A 16,849-nucleotide genomic window follows, 5' to 3' on the forward strand; every position below is an offset into this window, starting at 1 on the left:
AAATGAAATAATATGATGATTTTTACTTAGCTGAGGACTACAGCCATTATATGCTTTTTAAATGAAATCATTGCCCCAATTAGACTTAAGTTTTTACTATTCATTTATTTTACATTGCGATTTCACATGTGGACTTACTTTCAAGTACAAGGTCACAACTAAGTATTGCTCCGTAAATTGTGTTGTTAATGAAATATTATCACATTATGCCTTGCCCTTTTATACATGTTTTATAGGTTTCAGTTACCTTGCACTTGAAAATGGCTCTACACCCGAAATTGTAAAAGTGAAATAAATAAATAAACATAAAATGGCAACAATAATTTCATTTAAAAGTATCATGTGGCTTCTTTGGAAGAGTGCTGTCGCTGCACTGTACCAACATGTAAGTTTTAAAATTTGGACAGTATCGAGTGCTTGGGGCTCTTATTAGTTCTCACTAGAATGGCTGGCAGAAAAGTAGAGTCCTATAGGTCACGGCTGTTGCCTGCTGCCAGCAGGGACTGTGGGCTGTGATTCGCCCGCCTCTCAGCTTTGTTGCCATGTAGGTACCATTATCAGTGCGGTAGGTCACAGCAGCTGAAAGCTCAGTGTTACCACGCTATATCGAGTGCTCACGTCTGATCTCAGTGTCTTACTGTCTTTAGAAATGTGCTTTGACATGTGTTCAGTGGTGAATAACAATGCAGGAGCAACAGCCTACTTGTAGTACATCTCCAATCGGTGTGCATAAAGGGCAGAAAGACATTCGTAAGCAATTGAAAATTATCATATTGAATGTACTCAAGTTTTTTACTGATCTGGCCGACAATGAAGAAGCAGAGACTAACTCAAATTTTGCACAAATTCATAAACTTACTACTAAAGTGTGTGGTGTCTCCAGGTCAACTGTAGGCTGTATTAGCAAATCTGTCTCATTAGCAAAATCTCCAGGCATGAATGGATTTTACGATTCTCCAAGAAAGGGATATGAACATGAACGGAAATCAACTGACTTTGACAATTTTAACAAAGAGCTTGTGCGCAGAACTGTACTTAGATATTACGACAGACGAGAGTATCCAATGGCTAAAAAAAGACAGACTGACCTCAGTGTAAAAATTAATTACTTGGGCTCAGAGACCTCCGTTCTTTGTCTTCTCCGCTCCCTTGGTTTCGAATCAAGAAGTGTAATGACGGACAGAAATTCTTAATGGGGTGCAGAGACATTGCAGCAGCAAGAGTGACGTTTTTGCGTACAATGCACTTCTTGTATGCTGAAGACACCTGGCCTGTAGTGTACTTGGATGAAACTTGGTTTCACAGAACCACACCAATAAGTATATATGGCAAGACTCCAAAGGAAACGGCAGTTTGAAAGTGCCTACCGGTTGAGGGGCTGATTAATTATCGTTCACGCTCTTTCATTAACCACAGGCTTCATGACAGAGGCCAAACTTGTTTTTCGTGGTGGGAAAAGTTCTTGCCAATCTGATTAGCATTCGGAAATGAATGGAGAAGTTTTTAAGAACTGGTTTATTCGACTGTTGTCTGTGCTGGAAGAAGGGTCAATTATCATGATGGGCAACGCCAGTTACCACTCCATTCAGATTGAAAAGCTTCCACATTCAAATTGGAGCAAAGCAGATATTATGGAGGGGTTAAAGAAAAAGAATGTTTCATTATCAGTCAATGAAACAAAGGCTGAACACCTGTCTAAGGAAGAAATCGTAGGTGCCAGAAAGACTTATGAATTAGATGAACTGGCAAACGAAATGGGACACTAAGTGGTATGTCTACCGCTGTATCACTTCCAGTATAATCCCATTGTTGATATGGACCAAAGTAAAGTGAGAAGTAGCAAAAAGAAATACTGCTTTCAAACTTGCTGATGTTGAGAAGCTAACACACGAAGATCTTGATAACGTTATTCAGCAGGACTGGGAGAGGTGTGTAAAACACACAGAAGCATTGCAAGGAACTAATTTTTTGAACCAGCACTTAAGAGACACCATAGTGGAATCTGTGATGATGCACCTGGCTGAAACAAGTGACAGTGAATCTGAAGACACGGAGCCAGAAGATCCTTCAGTTTAGGTAAGCGCCGTCTCACAATTGGTGGCGATTAGTTTACTCGACAGTAACTGTCAATTAAAATAAGATTGTAAATTTTGCATTAATTAACAACAGTTTTTCCTAAAAACCTGTATCAAATTTCTTTACATTCAGATATAATCTTACTGCAGTTGGTTTACTTGGTCATTCAAAATTTAACTCCTTTTTTTCATAGGAGGATTTATTGGCCGTTTCATAGTAAATGACAAAATATTGTGGTGCTTCTGTATTGACTGTATATATAAACAGTGCAGTAACATCAGAACAGCCCCAGCACCTATTCTGATTCTCCAAGAAGAGCATAGAAATCTATATTTCACAACTTTTACAAAAAGCTAGAACGTAGAATTCTATTACTTTAGTATGACAGAGTATACTATCAGATAGCTAGAGAAATACAGGGTAACGTCTGTGATAAAACTGATTATTCTGGCCAGTCACTTCAACGCATTGTCTTCTCCGCCCACTTGGTTTTAAATTAAGAAACTGTAATGATGGACGAAATTTGTAACACAAGACACGGACATTGCAGTAGTAAGAACGAGGTTTTTGTGTACCAAGCATGTATTGCATGCTGAGAATAATACGCTTACAGAAAATTTACAAAAAAGTTGGGTTTCACAAAACCTTTTGAACAAATATTTTGCTCGACTTCAGTGAAAATATTGGCTTCAAAATAAGTACAATTACTTTTGCGTAGCTTATACTGGTGTTCTGAGTGACGAATGCAATGACGAAGGATATGTATTAGCGGCCAGAAAAATATTTTCAGGGAGCAGGGAATATTCTCGGTCATATTAAAGAGAGTAGTCAGAACAAAACTCTTGGCGACAGCATACGATGACTCACGCGCTGCTGCGCATGGAATATCACGGAAGTAATTTGCCTCTGCACGTGGTATGATACAATAATAATGTCTGAAATGTTACCAAAAATAATTTTGTACTTTTCTTAACAACTTTCTCATGGGACGTTCCTTTGCAGTCCCACAAAATGAAAATTCATCAGCGACTAAATTTTTCGTTGCGCAGTCAGCACAGTTTCACACCTCTTATTTTATTTTTTATCTCAGAATACTTTTATGTTTCCGAAATAAGCGATACAGCATATACATCTGTAAACTTTGAGGATGTTCCTGTCAGCCCCTCCAGTCCAATTACATTAGTGATTCTGTTACTATCACAGGTGGAAGTAAAAAATTATTTTCCTTCAAAATTTCTTGTGACATTTAGTTTCCATTTTTTTTTCTTTCCTAGCAGCTCGTGAGAATTTTCTTTTGGGAAGTACTCCATATATTCTAGACTAAATATAGGGTTGCCCAATATTCTTTTTTAAATTTTTATGAACATTTGAAACTCTCACTATAAAAGAACTGCCAATGCTGTAAGATGGCGAGATGACCTTGAAGCCCTGTTTTCGTGGCGGTCACTATGGTAACTAGTACATTCATTCATCTGAATTCAAAATCCACTACCATAACCTTTCTTCATCTTCGATGGGAAATTTGAACATTTTTATTTCAGGTCTTGTCCATCTGCTCTTTCCTCAGTTAATGTACTTGCACACACTCGGCAAAAAGACTCGATCCCATAGTGAAGCTATGTCAGAAACAGCTGTACTTCACAGCCACCAGCCGGTGGGAAGCAACTAGGGGCCACTGCCATCAGGGAAATGTCTTACAAATGTCACCGAAGGGAATGCCATCTAGTGGTTGATGCCATAAGTACAGGTGTGGCGCTGTCAACACCAGGTGGCTGTTCCTTGACATGGGTCGACTGCCAAAGTAAGCGCTCGGTCAATATGTTTTTTAAGTGATTTGGGATATCAGCATAGAGCTACAAGTGGCAACTGACTCTAAACAATAGAAGTGATAGATCCCCCCCAGACGAATACTCAAAAAACTCCATTAAATTTTGATTACATATTAAACCACACAAATTTAAAGGTTGTCAATTCAACTAAATACTTAAGACTTACAATTATGACCACCTTAAATTGGTAAAATCACACAGAAAATGTTGTAGTGAACCAAAATCTTTGTTTTATTAGTAGAACACTTAGAAGATGGTACAAATCTACTAAAGAGGGAGCATACACTACGATTGTCCAATCTCTTCTGGTGTACAGCTGAACGGTATATAAATCTTACCAGGTAGGATTGACAGTGGACATCCAAAAAGTTTGAAGTGTGTCTTGTTAGATAAATCTTCAAATGAAAGTATCTCTTTTTTTGTATTAACTATGTTTTACTGTAAATGTCATAACTGTGACACCATCGTTTTCAAAAGCTCATTTCTTCCTCAAATATAAATGACATCCAAGATATTTTGGAGCTTTTCTCTTATTATTTCACCAAATACTTTATAAGCTGCATTAAAATTGAAAAATGTCAGTAAATGTTTATCTTTCTACACTATGTTTTTTAAGAAGGTGTTAACTCAGATACTGATACCTTTTCAGACATATGGCAAACAGGTGACAGTTTCTGAGCTTGATGGGCAGGCTCACTTAACTGTATCTTCTCTACAGCATGAACAATCATTTTCTTTGACTTTGGCAAAATTACTTCTAACTCTGCCGTGTCAAACAGATCTATTTTTCCTAAATATCCCCTTACCTGTAACTGCTTCAATATCATCTTGTACCATATCTATTTATAACGTGTGGTCCATTTTTCTTCAGAAATACACATAAATATGTCTCACATAAATTGTGTGTTCTTCTAAGTACTGATTTGTTTTATTTATTGGTGTAGGATATAGTTTACTATTTCTTTGATTCTATGGATCTTGTTATGCATGTAATTCTGCAGGTCTTGACTTTTCCTTTGATGTCTACTTTGAACTCAAAGTATTTGAGCATATTTTTCCGTAACAAATCTCACACCTAGCACATTACGGATACTGGGGAGCAGCAGAATATGTATGCCTTGCATTGTGAAATGAGACATGCCAGCTAGTTTTTAGCCACTAGTGATTCATGAGTTAGGTAAAAAGTGCACTTCCAATGACAGTGGCTTTTGCATTGTGTGCTGGGCGGTTGGTAACTTTTTGCACGGTGAGTGAGGTTAACACGATAAATGATGAGTTGGATGATGAGACAAGACAGCACGGAACCACCAAGAAAATAGTATTTGATATATATCATCGTGATGTGGAACATATGAAATTACATGGTGTCGTTATCAAATATTATTATGCAGCTCAAGAAATCAACAAAACATCTGGTTATCAACCATTAAAAAGAAGTCTCATTCCATTCTATACCACATGCAGGACTTTCTAACACATCACTGATTTACAGAGGGTGGGAGGGACGGGATTTTTCAAAAACAACACTGTGATGAAAGACTCCCAGTGTATAAACTTAAGGCTTATTTTACTTCTTTGTGTACCAGGAATCACAATCTTTCATTTCCTGAGCACTAGAGTAAACTAATGGTGCTTAAGTAAGTCATTATCTTACAAGGAGAGAGAGCTCACCTGCTTCATGATCCTCAAGGTATGGATCTTCTATTGGAAGTCTTAAGAAATGCAAAATGCATTCATCCTGTGTTCTGCTCCCAACGTGTTCACATACTTTATTCCAATCATCCTTATAAAGTTCAAGCCCTTCTAAAAGCAACAATGTTTCTTGCTCATTCCATTCTCTAGTCATGCTAGCTGCAGTTTTATTTCTGAGGACAGCTGGCTTCCTGGCATACCTAAACGTACCAAACATTTCACTCCAGTTTGTGTGCCATCCACTTGCATTCAATTACATATTTTGAATATTTGAAATATATCAGTAAATATAGCACAAATTACAATTAGGATTTCATAATTTAAAATATACATAAACCTATATGGCAAAGAGTTTTACTTCCCAATCTGTGTTTGTTGCAAGTATTATTCATAACAAGGAAAAACAAGAACAACTTCATAACACACAATATAAAGGTAAACAGGTCACTCATGGGTCAAAGTTCCAAAAGTTCTCTTACATGTTGGTTGGTTGGTTGGTTGATTACAAGGATCAAACTACTAGGTCATCAGTCCCTTTTTCCTCAAACAGGCAGGTCTACAAGACTGTACAGCAGAAACGGCCTACTGTGCAAAATCCAAGCAAGAAAAACCAAAGGTCTAACAAAGATCAACGAAAGCTAGTTAAGGGACGAAAAAGATGAAAGGGGGTCATAGGAAGAAAGGCAGGTGAGATGCCCCATCTAGGAAGCAGCCAGAACCCCCGAAAGCAGAATGCAATGCAGGACCTCATCCCCCCCACCCCACCACCACCTACCAGAGGTAGCCCACTGAGAGACTGCCTAGGAAAACTAGCAACACAGACAGTGCAACAGAAGCAAAGATAGACAAAAGCCAAACAAGTCAGACAGACCAAGCAGGTGGGAGGGGGGGGGGGGGGGTAGCAGCAGAGCAGGTAGGGTGAGGGAGCACCAAGCTCAGTCAGCCACAACCCGGTCTGGGCATAGGAAGCAACAGAATGTTCTGCCCACTCCTCAGTGGGCCAATAAGGTTAAGTGGCCTTCTCTTAAATACATATGACATAAAACTAAGTCACGAATAAAACACAGAACTAAGTCAGCCATTGAGCCATCATCTCCTAACACCAGGGGTAGTAAGTCAGGGAGATGAAGGGCTCACAACAGTGTGGCTAGGTTGGGAGAGACACACAAAATATGGACCACCATCAAACAGGAACCACAACTACAGTGAGGTGGGTCCTCGCAACAGAGGAGGTGACCAGGAAACAGCCAAATATGGCTGATGCAGAGATAGCAAAGGGTGGTAGAGTCTTTGTGAGAGGCATGCATGGAGAATGCCCCTCACAGATTCATAGTCTCCTTTATATCACCTGTTGTTAGTTTGGTGAAGTCAAAGCAAGCTGTTCCATACCCCAGCTCCCTAAAACTTGTGTGATACCAACCTGAAGTCTGTTTCCGAATAATGATGTCAAGAGTCAACTTACTGGTAGCCAGTTTGGCCAGGCTATCAGTGAGTTCATTTCCCAGGATTCCAATGTGTGGCCCAGGGTAGAGATAAAGGTCACTGAGCGTCCACATTGTTCAAGAACATGCCGGGAATCCTGGACAGCCATGACCAAGGGATAGTGAGAGTAACACAGATCGAGAGCTTGCAAACTACTCAAGGAGTCACTACAGATGAGAAAGGACTCAACAGTGAAGGAATGGATATGATCAGAGCACGAGAGAGGACTACCAAGGCCACAGTGACAACACTACAACCAACCATCCAGTAAGGAGCACAGTTCAGCATGTCCCACCTGAGTATCAGCAAAGCCTACATGATCAGCAACCATCAAGCCATCACTATCGGCTACTTCTGAAACCTAGGACAACGGAGAAAAATTGTTAGCAGAGGGCCTCAGGACAAACCAAGTCTTTCGGATCTTATGACAGATCAAGACAAAGCTGTGGCCGAAGGATGCATCATGGAGGTGTATGTGAGTGGGCCCGGAGGAAAGTAGAGGAAACAACTGGAGTTCAGACAAAAGGACCTGACATTGCAGTCGACATTCAGTGACGCCTGCACAAGACGAGCAACAGGAGAGGCAAAAATCGTCATCATACAATGAAAGTGATACTGAGGACCCAACAGCTGCTGCTAGACCATTGATGGCTACTAGAAAGAGAGGGACAGTCAGTACAGGATCCTGTGAGACTCAGTCAGTACAGGATCCTGTGAGACTCCATTCTCTTGGATATGGGAGTACTGTGGAAAGCACCAACTCAAACCCGGAAAGTACGGTGGTACAATAAGTTCTGGGTAAGAAGCAGGAGCAGACCCTGGAGACCGCACTTGTGTAAGGTAGCGGGGTTGTGGTGTCGCCACGTGGTGTCCTAATTCTGCAGGTTAAAGCTTTTTGGATGGTGGACTCTAGGTAAACCAGATTATCAGTATTGGAATGGTCTTCACAAAAACCACCCTGGGATGAAGTCAGAAGTCCCTGAGGGGGAGGGGGAGGGGGTCAGGGAGGGAGGGAGGGAGGGAGATAGGGATTGAGGGAGGGGTTCCTTAACCATTACATTAATAATATAATGCATGTTACAAAACTAACGGAAGCACGCCATATGACCAGTTTTTATATTGTAAATGTCCACATGTACCTGCAAGCACATACTTGTTGACACAGAGCAGTACAAGACACAGCTGGTGTAGAGCAAAACCTGCTCATAAATGACCTACAAAGATTGTTACGGCTTTTGATCACTGTGGAATAGAAGTTAGTGGCCATTCAAGGAAAACAGTCACAGTGCATCGACAACTAAAGTTACTTAATGGTTACAAAAACTTCCATGGTGGTCACAAAGACATAACGAATCTGCTACATCACAATGAACCTCACAAAGTCAAAACCAATAGCCTGCCTGTGAACACTGACAATGTGAGCACAGCAGACAGTGAAATATCTTTCACTTGGCACAATTTTTCCATCTCCATTAATACAGTCTACAACACAGTTTCCGAAAACACTAAGCACATGGAAGTTTGTTGCTCTGAGTATGCCACATACTAACTTCAACAGCTAAGAATTGTGACTATATCTACATTTACAGAACTTTGAGCACTGGAAGAAGCTGAACTGTGATGTCGAAAGAAAGTCTGCTATCTGGCACTGGAAGAAAACTGACTCAGCGGAAGCCAAATTAGATAAAAACACAGCAGTCCGCGTAAAAGGTTAAGCTGACTGAATTCTTTGCTAGGCACGTTTTCATCTTTCTGAAGTTTGAGGACCTCTGTACCAAGATAAATCCCCAGCACAAGAAGGAAACTCTTGATATGCATAAGGCTATCACAAATTAGCATTTGGCATTTTGCCTGTAGAAGGTATAATTCTTCATGGCACAATACAACCAATGGATTATGTTCCATTCAGTGTCTTTAGAAACTACCTGGCTTATACATCTTTGACAAAGGTTTTATCTGCCCACATAATGTTGCAAGTCTAACATATAAGTTAACTAGCAACTGAAGCCACAGCTGCTGACTTCTTTGTTCTATTTTTTTATACACCAGCACCTGTTCCAAAATTACCATTGTTGAGCAATTTTAATACTGAACCTGCTTTCACAAAAGGAATGTATATAAGTAATTTGTGCTTACTGGTCAAGCTTAAGCCCAAAGTTAGAACCAGGATCAACTTCCACTTTCTTAACTCCATCTTTTTTATCAAGATCCAGAAGAGTTTTGGCAGCAGACGGTTGAGGAGTCTTTGGAGGATTTATTGGCTGAAGTCCAGATGGAGTATCTGACAGAACATGAAAGTGTGAAGTTGGCGGTGGTCCCATGGGAGTCGGGCGGCTGTCCGAATCAACCTGCAATTTAAAATTATTGTATCCATTCCAATAGCTTGCAAGCACTGGCAACAAACATTTTGCACAACAACAACAAAATAATAACTTTTTTACCTGGTAATTAATAAGCCCCCACTGTTCTAGGAAAGCATGCACTCGCATTATTGCACACACATCGCCTGCTAGATTTCTCCTACAAGCAGTGCTGGTAATATACTCTGTTGGATTTAATCGGTATGTATCAATCATGAAGTTTCTGTATGCTAGGTAGATTTCTGGAGTCTTAGATTTATTCTTTCCATTGAAAAATTCAGGTAATGCACGCTTTTCAACTGTGTGAATAGAATTATAATCAAACCATGCTGAGTAACTTGGAATGATTATATGGTGTGTCTGCTCAGTGACATTGTCTTCTTGGCCATCATCTTTTGATGCAAAATCCTGGAAAAGACAGATAACTTTATATTAAATTGTATTTTAAAAATAATTTTCATACAAAAAGTAAATAAAAAGAAAGATCTATACTAAAAACCTTCAACATAAAATGTAATGAATAATTTATTAACTACAAGACTTGCTGAATGTTTTTTTCTTTTTAATTCTGTAATGTATCTTTCAAAGCTGCAACATTCTTTTTAAAACTACTGACTTACACACATTCCACTACCCATTTCCTACAGCTGTAAGCAAGAAAATGCAAGCTAAATGAAATTAGAAAGGGCGCCTCAAAAAGGACTTCACAACTTTTGAATTATAATGTAAATTTATTCAGATAGCTTACAGAATCAGCAGATGTTTCATTTTGCAGCAAACAACCTTAAGTTTCACATAAAAGGACAAATGTCATTTTGGTTCAGTGTAACTTGCCATTTGTGATGTAGCAAACATCCCACCAGTAATTAATTTCTTCCCACACTCGCTGCAGCAAATTGGGCACAACTTGTACAATGGCAGTGTAGATTCAATTTTTGAGGTTGGCTAAACTGTTTGGTAGGAGAGGAACATACACACAGTCTTTAACGAAACCCCGGAGAAAGAAATCCAGTGGTGTTAAGTCTGGCCAGCAAAGTGAGCACGCGACTGCCCTTTACGGCCAGTCCACCAACCTGGGAAGCAATTATCAAGAAAACCTCCAAACTTCCATGATGTGACTCTGTATGCTTTCAAGTGTAAATGTCTATGCAGTAATCACAAACAGTCTTTCGAGGAATGCCAGTCTTGCGAAACGTATGTTGCATTGATTTTTGTGGACTGCAGCCAAATCCCTCCCTAATTTGTTCGACGTAATCATCAACACATGGGTGACCTTGTGACATCATGTCACAGAGAACAACCCATCACCACGAAGTTCTTATGCCAGGAGTAAATTGCAGGCCTGCCTGGAAGCTCTTTAGAGTATTCAATGCAAAATTTATGCCAAACATTTGCTGCATTGTTGCAGAGCTAGTTGCAGGAAATCATAACACACAGCAAGCATGCTCTACACCAGTGAAAGCAGCCATTTTAAATATGCAGTAAGCTGGTGTTCCTGGTGGCTCAATGGGGTACTGACGCACTTCATGACTTGAACTTGAGGTCATTTGCTACAAAAGACACATCTACCAATGCTGTAAGTTATCTCAATAAATTTCTGTATCATCCCGAAGTTGTGAAGTCCTTTTTGGCTCTCTCTGTGTTTTATAGAGACTCACAATAAAATAAAATAGAAAATTATGTATCGAACTGAATTTCTCAGTCTTTTCATGGCACAAAAAATCATAAAACTACTACAGAAAAACTAATTGGATAAAACTGTGACGAAATCAGGAAAAAGACTCACTGTACTCATATTGTACAACCAATTAATTACATAAAATCAAGAATAAAAGAATAACTTTAATAACTGGTTCTCAATGGATTACAAAAGATCATCAAAATACTTTCTAAAGCTCATGCCCAACTACTGAAATGATTGGACATACCGAAATGAGAGAAAATATATTCAATACACTACAACTATTTACGATGAAGACTGACAGCCACAAATGACAGTTTTTAAATCAAGTTACAACTACACACCTGACAAACCTCTGTAGCTGGCAACTGCTATTGGACAAGGAAATACAAAAGATTAATAATTTAATGCAGCAAAACACTTATAAAACTAATTAGCAATATTCATTTGTAGCGTTTCACTGCACTACACATACCTGTGTATTGCTTTCAGAGTTTTTGCCAGTTTGACTATCTTCACCTTTATTATCTGTTTCTTCGTCCAAATCTGTGACTGTACCACCTTTAATAGGCTGTAGATCATTGTCTTTCTTGGAAGAGGAGCCTACTGATGGAAATTTTTTTACAAATGTTAGTTGTGCTACATTAAGTAATTTATCTTTGTAATAAGTAGATTATGTAACTAGAGTAACTATAATGTTAGTACGAGGGTGTAAGCACACATAAGCATGCATGCACTCACCCACGCACGCACAAATCACAGTTTCCACGATTTTCCATGCACTTAAATTTATCTGAACTTTTTTGCCTCTTGAATTTATGATGACTTTGAATGGATTTCTAATTAGAGGCCCCACTAACAAAAAAGAATCAAAGTTTGATTCACATTACACAGAGAGACAGAATTACTGACAGGTTTCACATTTACGGTTGTCGAATTTTCAGTCATTCAAACTTTCATAAAGCGAAAGGAAAAGTGTATCTGGAGATTTGGTTATTTGCACAAGGAGGCACATGATACTGTGCAAGCATAAGATTATAGTGCTGAAAGTCATATTTTCTAGCCAACTGGCCTTTATTTTAATGTACAACTAATAAAAGACTACAAAGAACAAGCTATCACTTTTACAAAGAGGAAAACTGCAACTGTGCTGGTAAAAACATTACAGAAAAGGTCACCAATTTCCACACCAACAGGAAGGCAACATATGACAAATGTAAGAAAACAAGACAAGAAGAAAAAAGTGAAGGTTCACTCAGAACCATTTCATCTTTTTTTTTTTTTTTTTTTTTGGGGGGGGGGGGGGGGCTAACTTCATCTTCTCTTTTCAAGGCTGCTTTCTGAATACTTTTCCTTCCTTTGTCTTACCTTTGACCTCTATAAAGGAACTATTGTTTCCGAAAGATAAAAATTTAGAATGGATTCTCCAGATACAATATTGCAGTGCCTGTGTTATTCCGAATAATGATGCAATGTTCCTTTGAACATGCTTGCAACGGCAGCTGTTATGAAATACACGAAATGCATTTGTAGTTACAAATATGGGTAACCATCAGCTGTTTAATGGAATGATGACACTGAAAATTTGTGCCTGATCTGGACTTGAACCCGGATTTCCTGCTTATCACACCCAGTCATCTTACCATTTGGCTACCCAGTCATTTAAACTTTCCGGCCAGACCCGAATGTCCAGATGTCATCAAACATGTGTAACAACTTGTACTCGTAAATCCTTTATGCATTTTCCCAACTGGAGAGACATTTTACTTCAAAGTTGCTTGCCTGATGTCAACGGATAAATATGCGAACAGTGGGCAAGCGACCTTCAAGTAAAATGTCTCCACATGTGGGAATATACATAATGGATGTACAAGTACAGGTTGTAGACACATTGTCGATGACAAGTGGAAGTTTGGGTCTGGCTGTGAGTCATGGTTGGGTAGCCAAATGGTAAGGTGATTGCTTGTGATTGCTCACGGTAAATGGGAAATCCAGGTTCAAGTCTCAGTCTAGCACAAATTTCAGTGTTATCATTCCATCATATAGCTGATGGTTATCCATATTTGTAACTGCAAAAACATTTCATGGATTCTCCGAGTGTTGCTGTTTCACTGACTAGTCAAGAAAATTCCTTCTTAATTTTATCTCTCAGTTCACAATCTTATCTTAATACCTTATGAAACAAACACATGTGACCATCACATTATTGCAATACCAGTACAAATATGAAACCTACTTAGTGACATTCAAATATTTTATTTGCAATTAAATTGTATGAATGTGCCAGAAATGCTTAAAAACCTCCATTTTTCAACAAGCTTTTATTTTATGGCTTACACCCAAAAAAGTCTTAGAAAAAAAGGGGGAGGAGTGGTACAGTTTGCATAACTAAAAAAGTATAGGAAGTACCATATTTACTCGAATCTAAGCCGCACTCGAATCTAAGCAACACCTGACAAATGAGACTCTAAATCAAGAAAAAAAATGTTCCCGAATCTAAGCCGTACCTGAAATTTGAGACTCGAAATTCAAGGGGGGCAGAAAAGTTGTAGGCCAAATCTCCAAATCGAAACAAAGTTGGTCCATTGTAATATGAGACACAATTTAGGTCAAATGAATGATGATACAGCTACAGTAGTTCGGTTCGAGTCGTAAGCTTAGATGTTAAGGTTTACCAGGTAGCCACTGCTATGCATCAGGCACTCCGTCCGTATTTATACGGGTACCCTTCCTTTTTCACGTGCTTCGTCTGGTTTGAATTGATAGCTTATATTTCTTTGATCTGATAAGCGCTGTTTTCTTTGTTATAGGTGTTTACGTCACTCTAAGCTGAAAATGCATTACTGTACTATGTCATGCATTGTTCGTCGCATTCTGATAGTGTGTGTTTACGGCTTGTCGCCGCTCGCGGCATGGCTTGCTTTTGTGCGCGCTGCCTCCACTTGAGAGAGAGAGAGAGAGAGAGAGAGAGAGAGAGAGAGAGAGAGAGAGAGGAGAGAGAGAGAGAGAGAGAGAGAGAGAGAGAGAGAGAGAGGGGGGGGGGGGGGAATTGTCTCATTAGCGAAACAATGGCAAGAGACTGCTATTTGTTGTTACTTTACACTGCTGCTTTCTTTGATAATGATCAACAAGAACCAAATAATAGACTGCGTATGATAGATGATGTTCTGAACGAGAGTTTAGCGAAAAATTTTCTGTTTGAAAATCTTTGCAGGCGCCTCTTTAGCACATTACATTCTGCACAGAAATTAGTCATCTTAAATTTAAAAAGCTAGTCAACTGCCGTGCTTCATTTCTGACTGTATCACTATTAGGCATAAGAATAAGACGAATATAAACATGACATAATATGTACTTTCTTCAGCGTTTGCTGTTATCTCACTCTAGTTTCGTAGTTTATTACGCAAACAGGATTTAAATGAGATAGCAGCAAACACGAAACAATACATGGCAAAATGTTCATATTCATGTTATTCTTATGGTGAAGAGAACACTGCATGTGAATCACAACTCATAAAAGTTTCTATTTGCAACCATCTCTTCTCACAGGTAGGAAAAAATTCAGAACGTAGAGTTGGCCATATTGACAAACATCCCAAACAGTCTTACCAATCGGATTTTCGTAGTACATTGAAATGCTGCTACATTCGAAGGTAAACAATATGGAATTTGTATTTACTTCGTTGGCTAATGTACCAAAATGCAGTGGTCGAAACTCAGGGCAGAGGAAAAAAGCTCGTCTTCCATCTTTTTTTTTAAATTTATTTACTGATGCAGAGGCTTTGGTGCCAGTATTTACCTTTGTGCCTACAAAGCATGCCTGTGTAGCGCTACATATATTCGACGGCAGAAGTTAGTTGTGGCGGCACCCCCCAACATTTTTCAGAACTTCCGATTGCTTTGTACTCGATTCTAAGCCGCAGGCGGTTTTTTGGATTACAAAAACCAGAAAAAAAGTGCGGCTTAGATTCGAGTAAATACGGTATATCAACAAGAAATAAAGTCTAATATACTGCAAATGAAGCTGAAAGCTGCCTAATGGAGAAATATACCTTGTTTTGGAACAGTAACTTCTTGAATGCTGGGCTCTGCAGGTGGTTCCTCCATCTCTTTGGTCAGGTCATCTGCCTCCTCTTCACTTTTGTGCTTCTTACTTATGCCAACAGCTGGACTACGACCACTGCAAAACAAACATCTCACTCAGTTACAATACAACAACTGGCAATTCTTCATGATCTTCCCAATATCATCTGTGACAAAGAGTGTCAAATGGAAGAAATCTGGTTTGATGGTACTTCAGTGGCTTGCATATCAACACTGCTGCTTATTTATTGGACCAGTTCCTTATTTGGCCACATAAGGCTGAGTGGGTCCTGTTCCAATTCTTACCAACACAGAAAAATCTGTGTCAGTCTCCAAGAATCAAGTCTAAGCCTACCACAACACCCTGCACCACTAGCCACTAGAGGTCATTGAGAAGTCAATGGTCAAGTGAGAACTGCAACACAAAATGCTGATTATCATCAAAACCTGATAAGTATCTATGGATAAAGAGATGCAGAAATATCTATGGATAAAGAGATGCAGAAATGGTAAAAAGTGCATTCAGTATGTAAATAATTTAAATTCAGTAGAAACAGGGCTCTGACAGATGATCATACGAATACATCAACAATAAGGAAAAAAATTATGTAAATGTTGAGACAAATCAAACTGCCCACTAGCTCCTTGCTAATAATAAACCCCACAGACAAGCTTTTTATCCTTTACTTTTACTTCTCAAATGCAATTTAGCTTCAAGCAAATTTAAGATGGTAAAAGCATTGGTCTAGATGAGAAAGGTTAACATACCATGAACATCAGTCCTTTCATAAAACCAGAGGCCAAAAGAAATAATGGGCAGCAGTGGACAGAAATGTATGATCCTGAAAATGTGGACGAATGTTCAAGTCATAGGTATTCCAAAGCAAACTACAGTTCAAAAAATCTCTGAATCTACGGTCCCATATCCGTCATATGTTTTGTTCGCAAAATGCTGGAGAGATAAGCATTATCAAACACTGATTGTGGTGTAATGGTCACCTCTATATTTCCCAATTTGTAAGTAACTGATTGAAATGGCACAGAACATCAATGATGGATTTAAAAGCATTGATGTTGTTATCATTATAGAACTTTTTGCACTCCATAAGTCAGTCAACAACTTTTGCTTAATGAAATTTGCAGTATTACTAATTGCATGATCAAAATCTCCTAAAAAATTAAGGTTATCTGTGGAATTTAAAAGACAGAGATTTGCACATATTACTGCTCAGACCTGAGTCTCTCAAGCAGGTGAAAGAGAAGCTATGAGAAGAACTGAACAAAAACACTTCCTACAACAGGGAAAATTGTCTTAAATAAAACTCACAATTGTTTGGTCTCCCCGACTTAATAAATAACAAGCACCCAGAATCACACCATTAGTAGTGGATTTCTTCTTTATCACTCCTTAATACCACCATATTTACCAATAATTTTAGATCATGCTTCCACCATCAAAAACTACTGTTGAAAGATGAAATAAAAAGTGGTAGTAAATAACAATGTTGTGCAGAAGTTATGATGGATGGATGAAAATCCACAATGAAAATACTGTTGCCTGCAATTATGTTATTCTGCATTCCATATGCTTGACTACCAAGTCATAACACTAGTCATGAAAACTATCTGATACTTAATAAGGCATC

General features: G+C 38.8%; 1 protein-coding gene across 4 annotated transcripts in view; it reads right to left on the reverse strand.

Annotated features, from left to right (window-relative positions):
* Positions 1-16,849, reverse strand: part of LOC126365643 (SWI/SNF complex subunit SMARCC2) — an 81,064-nt gene that overhangs the window by 22,603 nt on the left and 41,612 nt on the right. The window contains exons 8-13 of one of the 4 annotated variants that reach the window (XM_050008164.1): positions 15,173-15,300; positions 11,596-11,723; positions 11,465-11,491; positions 9,521-9,847; positions 9,216-9,427; positions 5,577-5,797 (exon numbers count right to left, since the gene is read on the reverse strand). In XM_050008164.1, coding sequence (XP_049864121.1) covers positions 5,577-5,797; positions 9,216-9,427; positions 9,521-9,847; positions 11,465-11,491; positions 11,596-11,723; positions 15,173-15,300 — 1,043 coding nt within the window. Of the gene's footprint in view, positions 1-5,576; positions 5,798-9,215; positions 9,428-9,520; positions 9,848-11,464; positions 11,492-11,595; positions 11,727-15,172; positions 15,301-16,849 lie in introns of all 4 variants that reach the window. The other 3 variants (XM_050008163.1, XM_050008165.1, XM_050008166.1) reach the window with 3 other exon arrangements.

This window comes from Schistocerca gregaria, chromosome 1 (assembly GCF_023897955.1).
Source record: "Schistocerca gregaria isolate iqSchGreg1 chromosome 1, iqSchGreg1.2, whole genome shotgun sequence".
In the NCBI taxonomy this organism is placed as follows: Eukaryota; Metazoa; Arthropoda; class Insecta; order Orthoptera; family Acrididae; genus Schistocerca; species Schistocerca gregaria.